A 23352-nucleotide genomic window follows, 5' to 3' on the forward strand; every position below is an offset into this window, starting at 1 on the left:
TTGCCCCAAAGTTGGTGTAAGGCGAACCCCGTGAGATGTGGGATGTTGAAGCAAGCGCCCTGACCAGCTTCTGGCCTGATCTTCATATGCCCCAGGATCTGTATTTGGAGCTGTCCGTCCTTCCCAATCACACGGCTTTGGTACAAGCTACGCCTCCGTCTTGGGTACCTTAAATCGGCATATGCGCGGCAGATGGTGGGCGATCTTGCTACATAGACCCCACGAATATGAGATGATGCAGTAAAAATCTTTCCACTTCCCCTCTTCTGTTTTGCTTTATTCCCCGGCCACATGTGTGAATGTGGAAACATGCCCTATATCAATGTCTGGGGAATTTCATAGTCTGTGGGCAGGGCCCAGCAGCGAGAGGGCAAGATCGCATGATGTTTGTCTGAAAACGCCAAACTGTACGGATATAATCGTATCATATCATCCGGGGTACCATCCTCGGCACTCAACGACGGACATGATTTGTAACCATTGCCGGGCAATATGAACAATTGTGGCCTGGAATGCGTGATAAACGCTCCAAAGAGGATATTCCGGTTCATTAACCACCGGCATTGCGGCATATGAGCCGTCTACATGTTGCGATTGCCTATCCTGCCCTCAGAGTATCAGAAAAATTGACCACTGGGAGCATAAGAGACGAAATTAGTAGGCCACTTTATGCTTCTTAGGCTATAGTTCTTAGACTACTTGTTTTTATACCCTAAGACTTAGGAGGCTATTTTTTCTGCTACTAGTAGCCTGCTTTATTCCCAAACTCCCCGTCAAATGGGTAAGGATTTAATCCGTACCATGTACATATCCGGAGGATATTGATCGTCAATACCCTCCTATATCGCTATGTGTCCACCCGGTCCTGGACTACGTATTTTTATAATGTCATGGTTATACAGTCTATTACATCGTAACTATGATTCATTACTCTAATAAACCTCTACGACAGACTGGAGTAAGTTCATTGCGGAGTAAGATGGGTCACCTCTTTAAATGATGTTCTCGTATGCCACGATCTGTTTCTTGATCAACTAATTACTCGTACTAACAGTGGTTATGTGACGTTTATACTGATGATCATGATGTAAGAAGCGCACCTACCGGGCACGGTGCTATTCTAGTCAGGTTCCCCGTACCGTCCGTCAGTGTGTATATTGGCCTCATGGGGGAGTCGAATTAATATTCTAGTCTTTGGAGACTTGGAAGAGCATGGATCGGACGCCCGCGCTTGGCCGATTCACTCCTGCGCACGCATCCGCTTCCCCTTGTCTGGTCTTGTTTGAGCTTATTCTGTCCGGAACCATGTCATCTACTGGCCAGGAATAGCACACAGCGTTGGATCCTAAATACTCCTCGAGATTTCGAAAACGGCGAAGGCTGATGATATCAAGAATCTTTGGTATGCCTTCCTTATATCCCAAGCATGCTGAAATGCCCATTTACTTGGTAGAGGAAGGGTTTACTCATAAGTTAACTAAGGGAAAGGAAGATTGAGCATGCATCTGTGTCAATATACTGTCGGTCTTTGCAGTACAAAATAAGCAGTGATCTTAACATGATCCCAGAAGTACAATAGTAACATGAGCAGTAGATAGAAAAGAGTTTATAACAGCCCTCGGAAAGTGTTTACCTCATAGAAGTCACACCAGGCTTGCCTCTGTTCCCTGTAGCTTCCCATGTAAGTTTCTTACATGCAAATATAGGAGAATAAAGCTACATATCAACAGGAGCATAAGTTATCAAGCGAGTTTCCCCTGGTAGATCTGTGTCGTCCTTGGCCAATGAATGGCTGTATCAACTAGCTTGGTCACTTTGGCACCAGTTTACTGGCGAGATCATATATCCATACGTGTTTACAGTTGAACTGGGTACGAGGAAGTAGGCCAAAATAAAACATGTGGCTCACAAGTCCCATAAGAATGCGTGAGTTGATGAGAGATTAAGAGTTAAACATTGATTAAGTTGTCCATAAGTTATTACATGTGTCTTCAAATCATACCTAGCTCTGTTGTTTTAAGGCTGATCTACTGGATACGCATGGTATAGGGTAAAAACCTTTGAGAGGATGTGTAAGCCGGGAACGGACAATCTGCAGGCCGATCGATAACCACTGCTCTGATACAGCAACCTTATTGGCCAACAATCTCATCGCGACTTCCACCTTAGCTTCACGTTCATTTTGATTGAGGCAAGTAGCCAAGCTTGAGTTTGGCTCATCATCAACCATCTCGCCTCATCAATCGGCATTCCGCGACGGGATCATCTCATATCGGAAGGTCTTCTAATGCAATTTCTTCGAGGTTGAAGTGCAAATCGTGGTGGAACGCAAAGTGGGTGAGATAACAAAGAAGGTTCAGGTAAGATCATATTTCTCGTGTCACTTTCTCAAATACACCCGTCGGTACGTATTGTATTGCACACAACATCGAACCCTGTCATTGTCGGCAAGATTATTTGTTGCAGAGACGTTTTTCTTGTGAATTAGTATAATGACACTGACAGCCACACTCACATCACTGTTTGATGGTGTGTGAATCGATCTCAACGCTAACTACTGATACAGAGCAGTCCCAGCAATTGTCTGCATAAAAAAAAACTCCATCCTGCACTGAGAACCCTATAATCGACTACGATATATTTTTGGCGACACCGTGACTTCACGATGTCTGAGAATCAAACGCAGACCCAAACCCAGGAAGTCGACGTCCCGGCCGTGAAGGACACCGAGAATGTAATGGCTGACAAAAGGAAACCATTCTCCTGGCTGTGCGTTTGGCAGGTATTATCTTACTACGAACGTGTGTTAATATCAGTGATAGCGAACCGCACCCTATCTTCGTCATCATTCTCGTTGGCCCCGAGGAAGCTCCCTTTGGAATACAGAAAGATTTCCTCTGCTCTCGATCCGAGTTCTACGAAAAGCTCTTTTCCGCCGCGGAACAAGAAGAGAAAATTGAGCACATCATCAAGCTTCCGGAGACGACGAAGGAAGTTTTTGGTCTCGCCCAGCACTTTCTCTACACAGACAAAGTCATTTCGGATGAGTCTAACGTGCCATCTTACGAGGCTCTTGTCGGCCTCTGGAAGTTGGGTCACAAACTCGGCATCAATGGGCTTTGCGACAAGGCTCTCAACGCCATGATCGATTGCCGTCGCATTACAGAGACGATCCCGGCTACGCCACTTCTTATTCAAGTATGGAAAGACACGCCTGAGGGCTCGTCGATTCGGAAACTGCTGCTCTCATGGACTGCCGAGTATATGAGATCTTCGGACGCTAGAGCAGAGTTTGCCAAATCGCTCCCCCAAGAGGTTCTCAGTGAGCTTGTTGTTGCCATGAGCTCCTTCGACACAATCCCTACACCAGAAGAGCCACCTACTACCGTCACCCTCCCATCAGTGACGCCTCGGAAGAACGTCCATTATCTCGAAGATGAGCCCGGGAATGAAGCGAAGAGGAGTAGGCGTGTGAGTGGTATCTCAGTCGGCACTATTGTGCCAGCGGATCGATCAATCAAGGCTCGTGGCTCACTGCCTAAGCCTGCGCCCAGACGTAGGACCAGCGCAGGTTTCGCAGAAGGCAGGGACTTTACTACAGCACAGAAGCTCGAGTTCTGTGCCGACCTGCTCACTCGCATGCTCTCTGGTCCCGGTTTGTTATAATGGATATAATTTTTTGGCATACCGAAACTAACTGCTACGTAGGGTTCTGGACTAGACTTGTTGGTCCATTCAAAGATGCTGTCGAGCCAGTTGAAGATGGCGTGCCAGACTACTTCGAAAAGGTCAAGCGACCTATGGATCTAAGCACGATCAAGTTCAAGATGGACCACAAGGAGTACAACAACGAGGAAGAGTTCTTGACGGATGTGCGTCAAATCTTCGACAACTGTTTCACGTACTGGAAGAAGGGAGACCCTATGTGGATTGCAGGAGAGAAGCTCCAGAAGACATTTGAGGACAAGTTTTCTCATATGAACAAGTGGATCTCTAAGATGGGTGGTGATGAGGCTGAGTAGGCTAACTCTCAACTCCAGCTTGTTAGTAGAGAGACTTGTCGCGGGAGCGGGAGCGGGAGCTGTCACAAGCCAGCAACACCCGCGGAAGAGTACCGCCAGACGTTGCCATATTGTTTATCATGAAGATGACTCCTCATCACTTGTAGAATATCTTTTGGGCTAACTGTCGATTCGATGGGAATGAGACAGGTGATGGGATAACACAAGGACATGGTTAATGTACTTGTGCACAGGGTAATCAGCTTTCTTACAAGTTCCATCTGTGACCCATGGTCCAGGGGGCTTTATCAAAGACTACGGAGTATGGTTGTTTAGAATGATAGTAATCTCACGAATATGTACTCGCTGTAGTGTGTTTTCGCTAGAATGTGAGCAAGGACTTCCTTCGATCGGCGAGCTAGCTGATGACCCCAAAATTTGACAGCGTCCAGTGGAATTAGACCCAACGCCAAGATGATAGATGTAACGCGATCTCGAGAAAGCACTGGCTTGGGACGGAGACTAATAATCTGCTTTTGATTAGAGCACTTTAGTTGCGGTATTCCGACGGTGAATCAGTTTGTACGTACTCTGTAGATGGAAGCAACTGAGGCCGAGATGGCGGGAGGATGCATGACATGTGGTAAAGCAATCGTTTCTCTTGGACGATGACATTGTGTCAACCCTGCCCAAAGATACGTGTTTATGTCTGCTTGTTTCGTTTAAAAATTGATAGTCATGCATGTAACATTGGTCCGTTAAAAGATTGCTGCATGAAGCCGATGATGAGTTGTCAGTGGGTTTCTACGTACAATCTTGGCTAGGTAGGTAGATAGGTAATAGGAAGTAGTCATGTATTGATCAAGAACAAGTATTCCTTCGCGACATCGTCATTGAAGCTATGCCCCAAAAACCACGTTCTGGTACGATCACGATGCGAACAGGTTAATCAATTAGTAAAAACACACGGACAATGAATAAACCAGATAGCTTAGCTCTAGGTTAGTCTGGGGAACCGACTCAAAACACAGACCATGATTGAAATTAGGATTGCCACTGACGCTGCTGGGTCTGGCCATTAAACCCCTGTCGATTGACTGCCCGGTTAATAGCGCATAACCTGGTTTCGTTAAATAACCTGAAACTCAGGCCGGCCAAAGGGAGACGGAGGTTGATTGTGTATCCTTCATGGATAGTTCACAAGAGTTTTTGGACGGTAAAGTGCATTTCATGATCGGCGGATCTCTTTAATATCGGTCAGTAGTTAATATTCGGTTAATTGTCATATTTTTCTTTCATTAATTCGTTGTCCCTATCGATATGCATTGCCAACCTAGGCTTGTTTGGTTCCTGCATCAGGTGGCTTTCTAGCGCAACGGGCCTCGGCTAGCAGCTGCAGCTCCCAACTGGACCCCTGAAGCTACCTTAGTACTTACCTGGACGGCTTCTGACCACTCAGCGAACATGATGGGTGACATGCCCCAGTGCGCAGGTCTCAGGTACCTGCCGTAATAGGTAACCTCATCTTCTACTGTCTTTCTTTCCATGCAGGAACAAAAGAAAAAAGACAACATTTGTTTGCGTTAACGTCAAACATGAGAGTAGTATGCCGCTAACAAAGGGCATGCCAAAATTTGATTTCCACCTAATAGTTGGTCTTGTTATTCCAAAATTGCGCTCTCTTAGACTATAACCGAGTAGGGCCAGGCTTGGGTCTTGGGATGGAGCAAGTGGGCGGCTAATTAACCTCTAGAATCTATCAATCCATTAGTTTGTTGTGCTAATGAGTTGTCATTTGACTGGGCTGGTGATCACCCAAGAAGAATCAGGTTGAAGAACATCGCGAACAGTTGCGAAATCAGTTAAGCCTTGACAGAGCAGAGCTCTGTGCCTTGCTGATCTCAAGGTGACAGCTGCGTTTACTTATATGCTATTTGTGTAGCCCTATCTGCGTTTCAGTACAGACTCTTTGGCCATGCGTTCAAACGTCTTTCTTGAGAGCTGTATCAGGTCTCGATTACCGCTCGGCCGTAATAGGCATGGTGATTTTCGACTTGTTCCCGGCGCGAGTAGGGATTAATTATTGGTGGCGATGGAAGACAACCACCATGGATGCCTACCTACTAGGTATGGGCATGTTAAATTAAACAAGTTGGATTAGGGGGTTCCCTTGTCCCTGTCAACACCGAGTGCTCTTCTGCATTGTCCTCCGTCTTGCACCAGCCTATCATGGTTACGGATCCCGTCCCCATCTTACCAGGGAAGGAAGGGTCTATATTTTGCTTCCCGAGACGTCCTTCCTTGGCTTGGCGCGCTGCCCACATAGCCAAACAGGTATTTACTTACATGAGGGCCCCCATCTCTCTACAACCTCATCTTTGGATCTTCCCTCACCATCCTCTTCGTCCGTCCTTGTTGTCGTCTTCGCTATCCATCCTAGAGAATCGTTATTTCATCGATACTCGTTCCATTCTTTAACAACAACAACGAACCTATCTATCATTGATTCTAGTTTTGTCTAGTATCTTATTCACTCGCTTGCTGCTCTGTTCACTCAATACGAAACCTTTTCTCCACTACCATTGTTATACCCTGTTTGTGGCTTTGTTCCTTGTCTGACAGATCAGACCTATCTATCAAGCCCCAGTCTTCGTATTTACGTATTCGACAAGATGCTTTTCCGAACCATCGCCTCCATCGCCTTCCTGGCTTCTGCTAGCAATGCCGCTTCTCAGTCCCAGGTTCAGCCTTACAAGCTAATCAAGGCCCCCGTTGAAGGCCTTAGCTTCGGCCGCCGTTCGACTCCCGGATACCAGCCCGATCAGTCTGTCTGCGGTGGTGGCGGCGACACTTGTGCTGATGCTTGTGGTGCTGGATTCGAGTCTTGCCCTTCTGAAGACAACCAAACCCATTGCTTCAACCCCATGGCGAAACAGTCCTGCTGCTTTGACGGCAGTGGAAGTAAGTTTTATGACTCGACTATAGAGACTTGCACAACATTATGAACATCCCGAATATTAACGTTCCTTCAGACTCATGTGATAAAGGCTTCTACTGCTCTCACGACACCAAGGCTCAGACCTGGTGCTGCCCTGATGCTATGGATCTTGCTGAGTGTGCCGCTGCGTATGGCGTAGAGGATGGCCTCAAGACCGAGAGGCTCTTGACCACCACTGCCACTACCGCTGCTGAGACCACCACTGCCGAGCCCACTACCACTGCTGTCCCCACCACTTCTGAGCTTGAGACTACCTCTTCTCAACTCGAGACCACTTCGACAACTGTCTACATCACCAGCACTTCTCTGGCCTCCACATCCACCAAGGCTGCCACAACTACTGTTGCCCCTACCACCGAGTCCGCTGTTGTTAAGACCACGACAAAGGCTGACGAGACCACCATCGTTGCCCCTAGCTCTGGCTACAGCACGGCCTGGAGTGGTTCTAACAGCACCATTGCCACTGCCGCCCCTACTCAGCCATCTGAGTCTGCCCCTGGCTCTACTGAGCCTTCAAGCATCAGCAGTGGTGCTTCCCTCACCGGCGTGAGCGCCATGCTCCTCGCCGCTGCTGGTGTCTTTGCCCTCCTTTAAATCTAGATATGTTATGTGGAACGCTGGTCCTCGTAAGAGGCCACTTGAACACGCGCCAATGGCAAATAATGAGTCTATGATGAAGAGAGCAACGGGACGTTTCGTATACGGGAACACGTTCAGGAGGATGCTCGTTGGAGATTAAACTAGTGGTGCAATGTTGAGTTGCATATTCTTCTGATGAAATACCCCCTTTGTCGAATACCCTTCACGTACCACTTTTACCGGAGTTGATCGGCTTGGTGTTTTTGCTTTGGAAAAGAGCATGGCGAGGATGAGTTGAAATGAAACGAGAAACGCTCAGCGCTTGGAACATGAAAGGAAGCTACATTCTTACACTTGGTACGCGGTCTTCGTATACCTATTTATACCTTAAATTCTAGTTACTATTGGACACTGCGAGAGCCCATTCTTGGCCTCGTACGTGACATCAATAATTGGCCTGGTAGTTAATTTTGCTGAACATTGCATTCACTTCATAGTTACAAGTTTGTTGTGCCTGTGACCAAACCCCAATGTTTTTTGTAAGCACGTTTATATTGCCCGGCTATGAGTGAGGAGTGGACAAGCACTTCAGAACGCATGGATATGCTGGAAAAAAATCTACGATTATCCATCAGCTCGATAGCCGAGAGTCGCCTTCAGGGTTCTGGGATGATACGAGTTGTCAGAGAGAGTCCACGTTTAAACATCAATAAGGAAGAGACAGACAATTTAGTGGAGGGCAATTTGTTGTGTAAACTGCCTAGCGCTGGCATACGCATGAGCTGCCCAATGTTAATGTTGGATCATAAAAGCAAGCATTACGTGACACTGACCTCCAAGTTTGAACATCATCAACTGTCAGCCGTGCTGTCACCTGTGACCAGTAGTGAGAATACGTAGATAACGTTAAATCAGGAGAGAACAGCCTGTTCAATCATCCGACTTGTATGTTATACAAGAACGCATGGTAGCATGTAGGCAATGCCAAATGACGTAAAACGAATGGGTATGGTTTCTCTTCAACTAAGTATAATGTACGCTTTCGACAGCGCAGGAATGGGAACCCAAGGGGGTTCTCCCCATTTCACTCGATCCAACATTTGTAGGTTTCATATGCATCTCGTTATTCCAACTCTTGAATTAATTTCGTTTCATCGTTGAGAGTTTATCTATTTCGTAGAGGATAAAAAGGTCGCACGCTTTAAGCGCCAACGGTCTCGGGGACCTTGTTGGCGTCGTAGCCGTGGCTCACCTTGAGCTTCTCGACGAGCTCGACATACTTGGCCTGAGCGGCCTCAGGGGTGAGCTTGTCTTCCTCGGCGACCTTCTTCCAGGCGTTGTACTTGGCCTTGCCCTGGGTTTGGGGTTAGTTTTGCCGTAGGATGTATAGGGCGGGGGGTATAGCTTGCCTTCATGTCGAACATGCCAGGCGCCGTGGCCTTAGAGAAGTCCTCGCCAGTACCGACCTTGTAGAGAGCTGCGCATTATGTATTAGCTGAGGAACGTGGACTCAGGTAAATGGAGCTTCACCGTAGAGCTCGAGGAGCTCGGTGGGACCAGGCTTGGAGGTGAGCTTCTTGGAGTCCTCAACGGCCTTCTTGAAAGATTCGCTCTGGGCAGACATGGTGATAGTATTGGTTGGTGGAGAGTAGAGTAGGATTGTTGTAAAGTTTCAGTTTTTCAAGATCAAATTCAGGGAAGAAGAAATAGGAAGAAAAGAGGTGTTGGGATCCAATGTTTGTTGAGGAAATTGGCTTCTCCCGGCGGGCGGGTTAAGTTATAGCGGGGTCATGGGACTGGATTCAGTTCATCATTAGGGAGGGGGCACGGGTAGGATTCGACAGTGACGTCGTGAGCTTCTATTGGCTACTTTTCATTAATGAGGGGAGGTTTTGGTCAGTGAAGGTTTGGGGATCAAGGGACCTGCCGAGGAAGGAAAGGAGATGCTTATTGCAATAAATTTAAGAAGCATGTGGAAAGCATAACATCATGTATGCACTATAACTGGAATAAATATTTGCAAAGAAACACACCTAGGACTACGTTTCAGTATGAGATCTGTTCAAAATAAAAACCGAAGAGAATAATGATCCGATTCAAGAGTTACTTATCAATCATATGGCTAGAAACATGTCGACGTTTGGTGTGGCAGTTGGCAGAGCACAACAGCAGCATGACAGCATGATAAGATACTTATCCAAACTCCATCGATATACGAAAAGCTGCGATAGCTTCAATGAAACCTCAAACTCCAACGAGCCTGAAACACAAGCCGTTGCGGAAAATTCATTTGCTACATGACCTTGAACTCGTCATAGACACCGCTTTCCGAGACTATGGGGACGGAATAAACTCAGCTAACGTTATCTGCCGGCATGAAACATGTCACTTCACATGTCTCTCCACGACTATCTATCCTCCTATTCTACAAAAACAACAAATAATCGAAGAAACTACGAAAAGAATCTCCTCAGAAGAACAATTACAAATTCTTACACCCTTTGAATTGACCCGTCAAAATGACCAAAACTGTAGTTGTCTTGGGTGGGAGTTTAGGCGGTATGGCGGTCACCCATCAGCTTCTCAAGTACACGCGGCCTCACCAGGAAGACCTTAAAGTCATACTTGTTTCCAAGGTACCTACTCATACTGGACTCGGGGAACATTCACATTTCAAACAACTGACAGATTTGCAGAACAGTCATTTCTTCTGGAACCTGGCTTCCGTCAGAGCCATCATTCCAGGTGCTATAAAAGACGAAGAAATCTTTGCACCTATTCAACCTGGACTGGGCCAATATCCTGATGGAAGCGCCCATTTCATCGTCGGCACAGCATCGGCCGTTGATCCTGAAGCTCGCACCGTGACTGTTGAGCCGGAGACTGGGGCCAGCACGAAGCTGAAGTATGATCACCTTGTCGTTGCTACCGGTGCTGAGACCGTCGATCCGTCACTCCCATGGAAAGCCTCTACCTCACACGAAGAGCTCGTAGCCAGTCTTCGCCGCACTGCCGACAGGGTTGAGAGAGCCACACACGTTGTTGTTGCCGGAGCCGGAGCCACAGGCGTTGAGCTTGCGGGCGAAATCCAATTCGCCTACCCTTCGACCACTGTCCTACTGATCTCAGCCGAGGATCAGATTCTAGGAGGAGACCAAATCGCCGGCCGTGCTGAATCCGAGCTTCGTCGTCTAGGAGTTGAAATCCGTGCCGGCCTACGTTCCGAAGAGACCACCGAACTTCCTGATGGCAAGACGCTAGTCAAGCTATCGAATGGAGAGACCGTAGTGACAGATGTATTCCTCGCAACTATGGGGCTACGGCCGAATTCTGGATTTCTACCCAAAGAATGGCTCAACGAACATGGCTACGCAGACGTGGATGATGAGTTGCGCGTCAAAGCCGCAACTAATGTATGGGCAGTTGGAGACATCGTATCCAAGCCTCGTGCCTCTTTCTTGATCACGGAGGCACAGGCCGCTGGTGTTTACAAAAACATCGATCTTGTACTCAAGGGTAAGGAAGCCCAGCCTGTGAGTGGACCTCGCGTGGACGCTTTTCTGTGCGCAACCGGTCGAAGTCGCGGAGCTGGAAGGTTAGGCAAAGTCCCCGTGCCATCGCTAGCTGTGTGGACGGTCAAGGGTCGAACGTTAGGTATTGAGCGCACGAAAAAGTACGCCACTGGGAGTATGTGGTGATAAGAAGTACTAGGTAGTGGTGTAACGCCTGATATCCTATTCAAGAAAGCGCCATGATATTCCTACAAAGAAAACGCAACATACCCGCCCCATAGTCTAATTAGATTCGCCTATCCTCGCTTCTCATCTTCAATCTCCCTCCGGATTTCTGCCAGAACTTCTTCGCGCGTCCTCAAGTGAGTCTCCAGACCCTCAACCTGCTCACGGACCGTCTGGAGGTCCTCCTGTATGCTCTTGAGACTTCCCCCAGCCGCGCTCTTGCCAGTTCCCTCCTCTAGCTCCCTGAGCTCTCTTCGCTTGTATTCCAGAAGCTGGTCTAGTTCTTTCTTAACGAGCGCAGGCTTGGAGTCGCGTTTGCCACCTTTCCGGCGCTCCGCGATCTCCTCCACCTTCTTTACCTTATCATCAAGGTCCTGAAGCTTGCGCTTCAAGCGAACCTCCTCCCAATCCTCCGTCTTTTCTGTTGAGAAGTCCGTGCCGGCAGTCTTGAAGCCGCTTCGTCCCAGGCGAGTTAGGTACTGATCGCCGAACTTGGCCTTACGGCCGGTGCTGGTGGTATCATCCGCCTTGGTGGCCCATCGCGAGTTGGCGCCGGTTCGTTGGTTATCAACTTGGTAATCAATCTGGTTGCGCTCGAAGCTGGAACGAAGAGAAGCTGGAACGGCACGAGGGATTCGAAAGCCCTCGTGTCGGTAGTTGAGAATATGTAAGAAAGCAAGGCATGCATCCTTGTTGATGGTCGATTGCGCCGAAGGGTTGATTAAATTCCAGGCGGATCGAATATCGGTATCGGGGACGTCAAGGGACTCGTATAGATCGCTAAGCGCATTGACTGGTCTTGTTAGTCATGTTTTCCATAGTTGAGATCCGTAGACATACAGTCAACCTCGCCGCGCGCATTTCTGTTCTCTTGGTAGATCTGTTCATATTTGGACTTGTCCGCAGGCTTCATATACCACTCAAACCCATCCTTGAGCCCAAGATCTTCCGAATCATCCTCGACTTGCTCGAACTGCACTTGCTTTCCTGTGATTGCTTGAGTAGCTTGCACCAGATGAGCCTTGGACTCGGGGACGAGCCAATCGGGCAGTGTCGTCGGCACATCCGCGTACTCCTGAAATATGTGAGCTGCTGTATCGTATATTTGTTCGGCAGATATATCATACTCCATTCAAGATATCAAAGATGATGCGCATGGCGACGCAAAACTCCTCGAAGTCAAGGTTTCCATCATTATCCACGTCCGCGAGGTCCCATACTCGCTCTAGTTGATCGTCGCGCAGTCCACTGTTTTTCAAAACAGGAGCAGCTTGTTCACCTGTAAGAAACTTGCCGCCTCCTGTCCGAGTGGAGAAGATGTTCCAGTAGGTCTCGATTTCCTGTTCTTCAATCTTGGGCGCCATGGTTACGTCTGTGGGCTCTGAATAGCCTGGTGAATAGGGATTTGGAAGAAAGTCAAGAAGAAGAGCGCGTATCGTTTGGGAGACGAGGAAATTGTCGCAATCGTTTTGGCGGCGACCGCAGAGTAAGAATTAATAGAGAGGCGACGAGGCCGGATACTAAGGGTTGGTAGGTAAGGTAAGGAAGGTTGAGTGAGGTTGAATGACGAAGCCGTAGCTCTCCTCTCCAGCCACTTCCCCTGATGGATGCCCTGGCACCTGGCATCTGCAGCCCCCGCTTAGCCAATATCCAAATTAGCGCATAATCTTACTGGGCAGTTGACGGGTGGTAGAATTGAACGTCTAAGTTGAACGAATGTGTGATGTTAATTCTAGATTACTTTGAGTCCATTGGACTGCAGAATCAACATATTGCTTATAAGGGCTCGTCCAGCAAGGGGGTTGAAAGATAGGTTAGTAGTAGATCCTGGACCGTAATGACGATAAATCCTATCAGCCTGTTTTTTTTTATAGTTCAAGTAACCTATTCAACACGGTGAACAGGGTAGATAGCTATAAACAGATGCAAATATAGAACAACCTGTCACTTTCGGGGTCGATCATGCATTTATATGTCGGTATTGAGGTGTCATCCATTCTTCACTGTTGACTGTTTGGCCTGACGCTAAAACTAGAAGAGGTTCACCGAGAACCGGCTGCCACTGACTGGCCAACAGCCACAGCAGGCTTTGAGTGGTTGAGCCCCACTGCCCAATTTGGTAGGAACCTGGAGAGAAGCGCCCCTGGACTCAGTCCTAAGTGGTTGTATTTGAAGTAGCATGTGGATCAAATAGCGGGTGGAGGGGCGCGGCTGCCACACCCGATAACATTTTTGGAGGGGCAAAGGCAAGAGCGTGTGAAGCCAGTGACCCTTAAAATTAATCGTTGGGTCCTTCAGACCGCTCGCCTTTATTTCTGTCCTTTATATACTCGTTTGGCGCATTGTGGTTCTTTCAAGCTTCGCATACGACTGCTTACTCTTTACCCAACGGCTTCTGATACTGTCTAATTCAAAATGTCTACAACAACTACCACAACCAACCAGCCTATCACGGCCGAATCTATGCTCCGTCTCTTTCCTGACATCGATACCAGCTCAGAGCCTCTCTCTGGTCATGACGAGGAGCAGATTCGTCTTATGGATGAGGTCTGCATTGTTCTTGATGAGAACGACAAGCCCATTGGCACAGCTAGCAAGAAGATCTGTATGTCAGCTTCACTAGGTTCGCTAGTAGTTACCCCTTACTGACTTGGGTTTTACCAGGCCATCTCATGACCAACATCGATAAGGGCCTCCTTCACCGTGCCTTCTCCGTCTTCCTCTTTAATGACAAGAACGAACTCCTCCTCCAGCAGCGCGCTACCGAGAAGATTACCTTCCCTGACATGTGGACAAACACCTGCTGCTCTCACCCTCTCCATATCCCCACCGAGACTGGCTCTACCCTTGAGGACTCTATCGCCGGTGTCAAGCGAGCTGCCCAGCGCAAGCTTGAGCATGAATTGGGTATCAAGAAGGAGCAGGTCCCTTTCGAGGACTTCCACTTCTTAACCCGCATTCACTACAAGGCTCCCAGTGACGGAAAGTGGGGTGAGCATGAGAGTATGTACAAATCAAATCTCTTGAGGTTGCAGGATTTAACATATAGCACAGTTGACTACATTCTCTTCATCAAGGCCAACGTCGACCTTGACATCAACAAGAACGAGGTCCGAGATACTCAATACGTTACCCCTGAGAGCCTCAAGCAACAATTCGACGATCCTAGCCTGGTTTTCACTCCTTGGTTCAAGCTTATCTGCAACTCTATGCTCTTTGAGTGGTGGCAAAACCTTGACTCTGGTCTTGACAAGTACTTGAATGAACAGGAGATCCGACGCATGTAATGATTCACGGCGAACGAAAGGAGAAGGAAAACATCGAAAATCGACAGCAATGGCAGCATTCCACCACCGACTTAGAAACTTCGGTTATGATGCACTGAGTTTTCGCATTCAACCAAAATAGATATCCGCTCTCGAGCCTTGTGATACACATAGATGAGGTTCAGAGCCGCTTTTAATTTACGTTATTCACTACTCGGCTTCCATTTACCAGGATTAAGAAGAACTTGAACAGCTTAGCTTCACCAATCAAAGCCCGATCCTGTTGACCAGAAAAGAGATAGATTGGGATTATTCATTAACGATTATGTGAACGAGTGCCACTCAGTCGGAAAGCCTCTCATTTGTTATTTCCTGAGCCTCTGCTCAACTCCAACGTCAACTGAAGTCTCAGTCTAGACAAGCTTGTTCTATGTGTACTGGGCTTAACCTTTTTTATTCACAATGATTCGTCCTTGATGTCTTCATCTTTCGCTAGATCCGGATTAATAACAAAGTTACACTTGTCAAGTCAAGTGACACAGTATTGCCTGGTGACCAACAAACTGAGCTTGGGTGCCGCCGCAAGCCGTTGCCATCCACCAACAAGCAAGCAGCATTACAACGATAGTCTTTGACAGCTACTGCAGCCGCTTCCATTTGACACGGACAAAAGAACCAATGACAGTTCATCTGGCCTTGCAAGTCAAGGATATCTTAATAATTTCTTAGTCTGCCTTCAACTGCACAATTGACTGGACGGTCTTAGATCTCGGGTATAAATTCACGATCTGGTTTGTCCAGGCAAGTCCCGCCTCACCCCCACGATTACCTCGCAGCTGATCATGTGGCCAATGATCGTCAGTCAGCATACACTGTGCTTCCAAGCCCACTCTCTCGCCTTGTTTCCTGAGTCCTGTTCCAAATCTACTTACTTGTCTCAGAATGGACCCCGAAGCTAGTCGCAGCCCCACGATAATGGCTATCATGCAACGATTCGACCAATTATACGCCAGGTCGCCGGGTCGAGGCGCTTCGTATGTAATATTATCTACCTATGCTACAAACTGTGGTGCACACGTTGTGTCTACCTATCTAGCAATCGCCCTACTTAATCCCCTCTCTGTTCCCTATCTCTCAGCCTTTCTTTGTTCCCTAACCCTCAGCCCAGTCGCTCATCTATCCCACAAACACCCATCTTTGCTCTGGTCATCTACTTTGACAAAACAACAGCAGCCGACCACTGAGAGACTCAATCGAATCTTGCTAAGCCTTCTCATTGGGAAGATTGCTGTGAAGAATAACCAGCTTGTGGTCTTGCTATTGCTGTTGATACGTGCTGCTTGCTATAACCTGCCTCACGCTGTTGAACCTTTCCTGAACACTCCCGCTTAACACAACCCAGCTATCTGCGTGAACATCCTACACGCTGACGTCCGTCGACGGATCTTGCTCGAACCAAACCTCTTTTACTAAGCCGTGACCGCGAGCCTGGCCCGCTCAAGTATTACCTTGATGTCGGTTGAAGTTCGTACCAGCCTCAATTGTCTGAGACACCCTTCCAGGTTCACGTCCGTATCAAGAGCTCAATTATCACGAGTACATACGGGCGACAATTGCCAAGATATACAATGTGAGTCTCAGTGCTTGAATCACAAACCTGTCATGCTTAATACGACATGGCGCCCCTTTCTCTACCAGGGGAGGGGCCCCCTAGGTATAGCGAATAAATCAAGTACTGGTTAAACCGCAATCATGGAGATCAACAAGAATTGTAGTAATGGTATCAATGGATCCGCGGCAATAGCCAGGTGGCGGCGACGCTCCCTCATACCGTCTTCGTGGGAAACCTCTGTTCGTTTGGTTAACGTGAACGAGTCTGCGGCAGCCGGTAGCTCCCTGGCTCAGGCTTTCGCAACTGATGCAATGAGCCAATATCTGCTTGACGGTGACGATATGGCCGACTATTCTGATGAGCAGAAATGGAAGCTTCACGTTGACTACATGACTTATATGGTTGCAGCGCACTGCTACAAGGGCATCGTGACAACTATTGGATCAGACTACGAAGCCGTAGCTCTTTGGTGCGTCGTTTAATGAACCTTTATCTGATATTATGCTGACTTGAGCTGAGCATAGGCTTGCGCCGGGCCAACAAATGGATGACTGGTGGACTAGTATTCGCAGTGGTATGTGGAAATTAAACTACCAGCTGTCAGCCGAGGGGCGAAGACGATATTACGATGAAATGCTGCCCGTTCTCGACCAGACCAAATTGGAAATCATGGGCAAGCGGGATAAGGACTCGTACTATCTTGTATACATCGGCACCAAGCCCAATGCCCAAGGAAGGGGTTATGCCGGAAAGTTGATTCGCGACATGGTTGCCAAGGTAAGTTGCTGTGTTATTATTGGTCTTCCCTGCGACCTCGACCGGTTTACTAACGGAAGCTAGGCTGATGCTGAGCAGCGTCCTATGTACCTTGAGTCTAGCGCTGAACGTAACAACGGCTACTACGCCAAGTTTGGCTTCGAAGTCAAACGTGAAGTCGTCTTCGAAGGCAGCTTCGAGCCCATCAAGATGTGGATCATGGTTCGTGAACCTCTGATTCCGCGTCCTGCTTGTGGCTCTATTGTCGTAACTGCAGTCAGCAGCGCGGTCAAATTCTAGGGAGACGAGCCTTTGATCTCGCCAGATGTCGACACGGGATCAGAGGCCGAAACCGAGGAGGCCGAATATACTGCCTATGAGCAGCAAGATCGGAAATGCGCTGTGATGTGAGTCTTGATCGTGCGAGAGTGTGTTTGATGCTATCTCGAGTCTTTTGACTCTGACCATTCGTTTGGATTCACTATTGTGTGTTGATATTGTGAAGTAGATTGGATTTTGGCCTTCGTTATTGTTTTGCATACATTCAGTGACAAACAGTCTCTACCGCTGTTGTTGTCTGTACTGCTGTTTCAGCAGCATGGACTAGCTCTAGTCATTCATTGAGGAATAGCCCATGCAAATTTGTCATTCCCTCATAAGCTGGACCTTCCTATAACCGTGAACACCTTGCACCTGGCTTTTGTAGTTTGCATTCCACATTCATCGACCTTGCTCTCCGAAAACACCCGGTACAAGCACCTGGCCTAGTACTCCAGAACTGCCCATGTCTCATCATCAACTGTCGTGTAGATAAGACCTTGGCCGAGCAATTCATCAGCGGCCGTGAGAGCGTCTCGTACTGACATGCCGGTCGAGCTGGTGATGATATTGACGTGAACACCCTCGTTGCCGCCCGGGGTGTCGCTCATGAAATTAAACATCTTCTTGGCTAGCGGACCGCAGCCAGCAATCTTGGTGTGTGACTGGTTGTTGTTGTTGTTGTTGTTGTTGCCACCACCGTTGTCATTGTAACCACCACCATCGACAAACATGCCATCATCTCCGTTGGCACCCCCACCTTGACCACCGAGAGGTCCTTTAGTGAAGTAAAGATGAACATATGTGGCCTCCAGCATGTGGTAGTTGACCTCGTTGAAATCTGCGACGGGCCTGATGACATGGGCACCAACGTGGCGTTTGTTGTTGAAGGACTTGAGGCGGCCCCAGATGCGAACGTGAGAGTCGAGCTCGAAACCGACTTCAGAGTCGTCCGCCTTGTCAACATCAATCCACTTCTTAACCTCGATCTGTCCGGTACCGTCGTCGATTTTGAGAGTGATATTTGTAGGCTGGGGCTGGATGCTGCGAACTTGTCCGACGAATGTGATTTGGGTCACGGGGGAACCGTCGATCTTGAAGTCGGCGCCGGCATAGGCCTCTTCGGCGTCGAGAACCTGCTTAATGGTGACAGGGCGCAAGGACTCATCCTGGTATGACTGGTGATTGTTAGAGCGCTGCTCATACTAAGTGGGAAGAACGGATATACCTTTCCACCGCCACCTTGGCTGCCTTGCTGTGAACCACCAGCGAAGAAACCTCCAGAATCATCGCCCCCTTGGGCACCGTAACTTGTTTTTGTGAATCCAGAGTAAGCAGCTAAAGAATTATTGTTAGCGATTAGGAAAGGAGCAGAGGGTGGGCAATTCGGAGATGCGTACACATGATTTTGGTTGTGATGTGTTGAGTTGAACTAGGAAGGCAGATAGGCAGGCAAAGCTCACGATGGGAAGAATGAGACGCGTCAAACGCGACTTGGGTTTAATGGATTCCACTTTCGTGCCCCGCCTTCGCTATGTGGGGCATCATGATGTCTTAGTCATCGAACTGGTACAACCTAGGTACTAACCTACCTAGGCACGTGTGAGTGCTACCTCTCCCTCTCACATAATCAACGGAGACCAGGATAACAAGCAGCCATATACAAGCTCGTACTGACTGCTTATTATTAGGTAGTCAGAGCTGTCAGAATTTAATACGAGATAGGGAAATCGGCGATCAAACTTTAACAGGCACTCAAAATCAATTGCCGTTGTTTGGTTGTCTAGGGTGTCTCAATGTGGAAGTTGATCATGCATCTGCCGACGTCTAGACACCAGCCAGATCAGGTTATGGGCAGCATAGAAGACAGGAGAAACGTCTATAGTTTCCTGAACCTTCTCCGCCACTCTTCTACATGTGTTGGCATCATTGATATGTGAAGTGATCGACGGATAAGAGCTGAGTTGGTAGCTTATACCTCGGCCAAAAGTGGGACGATAGAATGATGCACCCCGGCTTCGGCGTTGGCCCCCGTCTTTCTCCAGGTTTCTTTCCCAATCATACCCTGGGATGAATCCCGTCGGCCACTGTATCCGTGGGCTAACGTACTTGTATCTGACATCAACAACTCCTCATCATCTCTGATCCATCCACCAAACTTCTGATATCTTTTTTCTTTGCTTCATTGCATTTTGTATAGCGTCAACTCTCTCTGCTTGAACCCATAATTAGTGTTTTATCTAGGTAGCGAACCAGTGGCATCATGGCAAAGCCGCAGACGGCCAATCTTCCCCTGATACCACTTGCGCGAGGCACCATTCTCCTCCCCGGCCTCGTCCAGCGCATCCCAGTCTCGTCAAACAGACCCGATATCCCCGCCCTGCTCGCCCACGTATACGAACAAGCAGCTTCCAAAGGTCCCGATACGCGCATCGACAGCATTCCCATCGCATGTGTTCCCATTTCATCTCCTCTCATCAGTGGCAATGGTCAACGACTTATTGGCGATGCTGAAGAGATAGACCCGGCCGCGATTGAGAACGTGCTTCCTGGCTCTGCCAAAAAGGATGATCTCTTTACGTTTGGCGTCGCAGCAAAGATCATCGGCATTGATGGAAGAGGAACCGGTGAATTTGCCTTGCGCGTTGAAGGCACTACCCGCGTGCGCATCGAGAACTTTACACGCGAACGTCCTTACTTCGAAGCTAAAGTGACATATTTCCATGAAGATAGTAGGCCGCCCTACCAAGCCCTCCCTTCATTGCTTGTGATTGACTGTTTTATCCAGACAATGTTACCGACAAGCAGGCGCAAGACCTTTTTGCTCTCTTGAAAACCCGATCGCGCGAATTGGTCACCATCTTAAGGATTTCTTCACTCCTTCCCCGAACCCGCGACGGCCCGATTCTCTCGCCAGTGCTCACCAGACGACTCGAAATGCTCATCATGAGGAAGGAATTACAAGAGGCCGGCCTTCTCGCCGATTTCATGGCTAACCTGGTCGAGAGTACACATGAGGAGAAGCTTGAGGTTCTTGCAGCTCTGGATGTCAAGGTGCGCCTTACAAAGGTCATTGAATTACTGGAGCGCCAGGTTGGTGGCATCAAAAACAACTTCAAGATCACCACTTTCACAACCATGCCTATTCAAATACTGGATCGATTGAACGAGAACCAGAATCGAAAGCCAGGCTCGCTTCCACCGATCCCAGGCATGGCATTTGTTCCACCCAATGGGCAAATGCCCGGTGGTACCGATCATAATGACGACCAGGAGGCCAACGAGCTCGACGAGCTTAAGCGTAAGCTGTCGAGCGCTAAGCTTCCTGCCGAAGCCGCCAAGACCGTGGACCGCGAGTTAAGACGCCTGCAGAAGATGCAACCCATGAACCAGGAGTATCAGGTCACCCGTAACTGGTTGGAAACTTTGGCGGAGATCCCTTGGACAGCTACCACAGACGATCGTTTGGGTCCTGAGACTCTGCACAGAGCGAGAAAACAACTCGACGATGATCATTATGGATTAGACAACGTCAAGAAGAGGCTTATCGAGTACCTGGCTGTATTAAGGCTCAAACAGTCGATCAACGATGACATTGAAGAGAAAATTAAGAAAGCAGAGCAGGAGACGGTTCAGTCTACTGGCAACGAGCAAGGAAACGAGGAAAAGCAAGCTAACGAGGCCGCTGGATCACGAAGTGAGGATGCCACAAAGCCCGAAATGGCCAAGCTCGAAATCCTCAAGTCTCAGCGTATGGTGGACAAGTCTCCCATCATGCTCTTGGCAGGCCCTCCTGGTGTGGGAAAGACCAGTCTTGCGAGGTCAGTCGCCACGGCCCTTGGTCGCAAGTTTCATCGCATTTCCCTCGGCGGTGTTCGAGATGAGGCTGAGATCAGAGGTCACCGAAGAACCTACGTTGCGGCCATGCCAGGCCTCATCGTTCAGGGTCTAAGAAAGGTTGGCGTTGCTAACCCTGTCATCCTACTCGATGAGATCGACAAGATCGGCCAGGCAAGCATCCACGGCGATCCTTCAGCGGCTATGCTGGAGGTCCTAGACCCTGAGCAAAATTACAACTTCCAAGATCACTATGTGGGCATGCCGATTGACCTCTCCAAAATTCTTTTTATCGCTACTGCCAATAGCCTTGACACCATTCCCGCTCCTCTTTTGGATCGAATGGAGACTATCTACATCCCTGGCTACACGACACTGGAGAAAAGACATATTGCGTTGCAGCACCTCGTCCCCAAGCAGATCAGAGTCAATGGCTTGGCCGAAAGTCAGGTTGCCTTCAATCAAGAGGTCGTTTCCAAAATCATCGACTGCTACACCCGCGAATCCGGAGTTCGCAACTTGGAGCGAGAAATCGGTTCAGTCTGTCGCGCTAAAGCTGTTGAATATGCTGAGGCGAAGGACGCGGGCCACATGGAGCACTACCGACCCGAGCTGAGTGTAGAGGATATCGAGGACATTCTGGGCATTGAAAAGTTTGAAGAAGAGATTGCCGAAAAGACTAGCCGCCCGGGTATTGTGACAGGGCTGGTAGCTTATAGTTCTGGAGGCAATGGCAGTATCCTCTTCATCGAGGTCGCCGATATGCCTGGCAATGGACGAGTTCAGCTCACAGGTAAATTGGGAGATGTTCTCAAAGAGAGTGTCGAGGTCGCCTTGACCTGGGTCAAAGCACACGCATTCGAGCTGGGCTTGACGCCAGAGCCTACTTCGGACATCATGAAAGAGCGCAGCATTCACGTTCACTGCCCGTCTGGTGCTATTCCTAAAGACGGTCCCAGTAGTGGTATCGGTCAGGCTATCGCACTCATATCTCTCTTCTCGGGGAAGCCGGTACCACCGACAATGGCGATGACGGTACGTTGTATTCAAACAGTCAACTCGTGATAATCCAGTATACTGACCATCCGTGCGACAGGGCGAGATTTCTCTCCGGGGCAGAGTTACAGCCGTCGGAGGTATCAAGGAGAAACTCATCGGCGCCCTCCGAGCTGGCGTCAAGACCGTGCTACTTCCAGCCCAAAACCGCAAGGATGTTAAAGATCTCCCTCAAGAGGTCAAGGATGGACTCGAAATTCTTCACGTCAGGTAAGCCATCTCCCTCCTTGATTGGTACTTTTGTCCTACACTCGACCCTGCCGCATATTATGCCCGAAGACAAGAGTTATGTTCCACTGACATATGTCTTGAATAGCCATATCTGGGAAGCTATCCGTCTCGTCTGGCCAGACTCGCATTGGGCTGAGGACAGTAACTACCGAGGCATCGAGAGTCGACTCTAATGCACCCAGCAGAACCTTTGTCGGCTATGCCATCGCTTCACACATGTTGACTGTCTTGTCGACGGGCCTTGGCCTGCTCTGCATCGCCGAAACGTCTCGTGGCGACTTGCTTAACTGCGTCACAAATTTCTATCCCTACCAGTGAGAGTGGCCGGCTTGATCTCACAGATATGGCCCAAACCGGCCCCCTTTGCGACGCATCTATCCGGTTCACCAAACGGCTGCTCGTCTCACAAACCCCCTATCTCGTGATCTCACGTTGTCCTTCCCGCCAACTTCAGCCATTCTCTCCCTTGCGCATGCACATACTTGTTTCCTTTCAAGACAACTGGGTGAGCCCGACTGTGGCATATTGTAAGCTGCATGCCTTTCTCAGGGCTGCGATGTATCTTATTCTATCTTTTCTATCAGATTCTGTGCCAGACTGGCACGTTCAAGGTAACGCCGCAGTGAGCCAAGCGAGTCTCACTTTGTTGTGTTACGCTAGAGTACAATCGGTCAAGGGATGTGGATATGTCACTCGATTTGAGATATGTCTCATATCCTTCTGATACTTACTTCCGGGAGTTGTTGGGGATGAGTCTTGAATGCGAGACATCGGAGCATCTCCGGCAGACAGATCTCGAGCTGGATCTCTGGTGCACAACTGACCCAGCCATGGTGCCGTATGATTGGCGAGATGAGTCGTTATTTAGGAGTTACTGTCTTGCTTTGTTTCCTTTTTCGGTATGCCATACCGATGTAATGCCATGTGTATAACACAATAGATTCCATCGTCCTTAGTATTG

The 23352-nt window shown here is 48.7% G+C and overlaps 9 protein-coding genes across 9 annotated transcripts; 6 read left to right on the top strand and 3 right to left on the bottom strand.

The window, feature by feature from the left end:
- Positions 1-2665: 2665 nt before the first annotated feature.
- On the top strand, positions 2666-4022 carry FSST1_000933 (uncharacterized protein; the record flags this gene model as incomplete). The annotated part of the gene is made up of 3 exons (XM_083235968.1): positions 2666-2769; positions 2823-3655; positions 3709-4022. 3 exons carry the CDS (start codon positions 2666-2668, stop codon positions 4020-4022), a joined length of 1251 nt encoding a protein of 416 aa, XP_083091115.1.
- Positions 4023-6673: 2651 nt separating this feature from the next.
- On the top strand, positions 6674-7593 carry FSST1_000934 (uncharacterized protein; the record flags this gene model as incomplete). The annotated part of the gene is made up of 2 exons (XM_083235978.1): positions 6674-6962; positions 7034-7593. 2 exons carry the CDS (start codon positions 6674-6676, stop codon positions 7591-7593), a joined length of 849 nt encoding a protein of 282 aa, XP_083091116.1.
- A 1186-nt stretch (positions 7594-8779) lies between these two features.
- FSST1_000935 (long-chain fatty acid transporter ACB1) lies at positions 8780-9202 on the bottom strand (the record flags this gene model as incomplete). The annotated part of the gene is made up of 3 exons (XM_083235989.1): positions 8780-8932; positions 8988-9055; positions 9109-9202. The coding sequence occupies 3 exons, from the start codon at positions 9200-9202 to the stop codon at positions 8780-8782; spliced, it is 315 nt and encodes a 104-aa protein (XP_083091117.1).
- An 895-nt stretch (positions 9203-10097) lies between these two features.
- Positions 10098-11276, top strand: FSST1_000936 (NAD(P)/FAD-dependent oxidoreductase; the record flags this gene model as incomplete). Its single annotated transcript, XM_083236000.1, has 2 exons — positions 10098-10214; positions 10275-11276. The coding sequence occupies 2 exons, from the start codon at positions 10098-10100 to the stop codon at positions 11274-11276; spliced, it is 1119 nt and encodes a 372-aa protein (XP_083091118.1).
- A 110-nt stretch (positions 11277-11386) lies between these two features.
- Positions 11387-12679, bottom strand: FSST1_000937 (actin cytoskeleton-regulatory complex protein END3-domain-containing protein; the record flags this gene model as incomplete). Its single annotated transcript, XM_083236011.1, has 3 exons — positions 11387-12108; positions 12156-12390; positions 12443-12679. The coding sequence occupies 3 exons, from the start codon at positions 12677-12679 to the stop codon at positions 11387-11389; spliced, it is 1194 nt and encodes a 397-aa protein (XP_083091119.1).
- A 1051-nt stretch (positions 12680-13730) lies between these two features.
- Positions 13731-14602, top strand: FSST1_000938 (isopentenyl-diphosphate delta-isomerase IDI1; the record flags this gene model as incomplete). Its single annotated transcript, XM_083236022.1, has 3 exons — positions 13731-13920; positions 13980-14318; positions 14370-14602. The coding sequence occupies 3 exons, from the start codon at positions 13731-13733 to the stop codon at positions 14600-14602; spliced, it is 762 nt and encodes a 253-aa protein (XP_083091120.1).
- A 1731-nt stretch (positions 14603-16333) lies between these two features.
- Positions 16334-17249, top strand: FSST1_000939 (GNAT family N-acetyltransferase; the record flags this gene model as incomplete). The annotated part of the gene is made up of 3 exons (XM_083236033.1): positions 16334-16662; positions 16718-16970; positions 17034-17249. The coding sequence occupies 3 exons, from the start codon at positions 16334-16336 to the stop codon at positions 17247-17249; spliced, it is 798 nt and encodes a 265-aa protein (XP_083091121.1).
- A 464-nt stretch (positions 17250-17713) lies between these two features.
- Positions 17714-18671, bottom strand: FSST1_000940 (uncharacterized protein; the record flags this gene model as incomplete). The annotated part of the gene is made up of 3 exons (XM_083236044.1): positions 17714-18445; positions 18496-18605; positions 18668-18671. 3 exons carry the CDS (start codon positions 18669-18671, stop codon positions 17714-17716), a joined length of 846 nt encoding a protein of 281 aa, XP_083091122.1.
- An 859-nt stretch (positions 18672-19530) lies between these two features.
- On the top strand, positions 19531-22564 carry FSST1_000941 (Lon protease C-terminal proteolytic domain-containing protein; the record flags this gene model as incomplete). Its single annotated transcript, XM_083236055.1, has 4 exons — positions 19531-19999; positions 20056-22139; positions 22201-22370; positions 22477-22564. The coding sequence occupies 4 exons, from the start codon at positions 19531-19533 to the stop codon at positions 22562-22564; spliced, it is 2811 nt and encodes a 936-aa protein (XP_083091123.1).
- Positions 22565-23352: the final 788 nt, after the last annotated feature.

Source organism: Fusarium sambucinum, chromosome IV (assembly GCF_050947815.1).
Source record: "Fusarium sambucinum isolate potato_lamoka chromosome IV, whole genome shotgun sequence".
Taxonomy (NCBI): domain Eukaryota; kingdom Fungi; phylum Ascomycota; class Sordariomycetes; order Hypocreales; family Nectriaceae; genus Fusarium; species Fusarium sambucinum.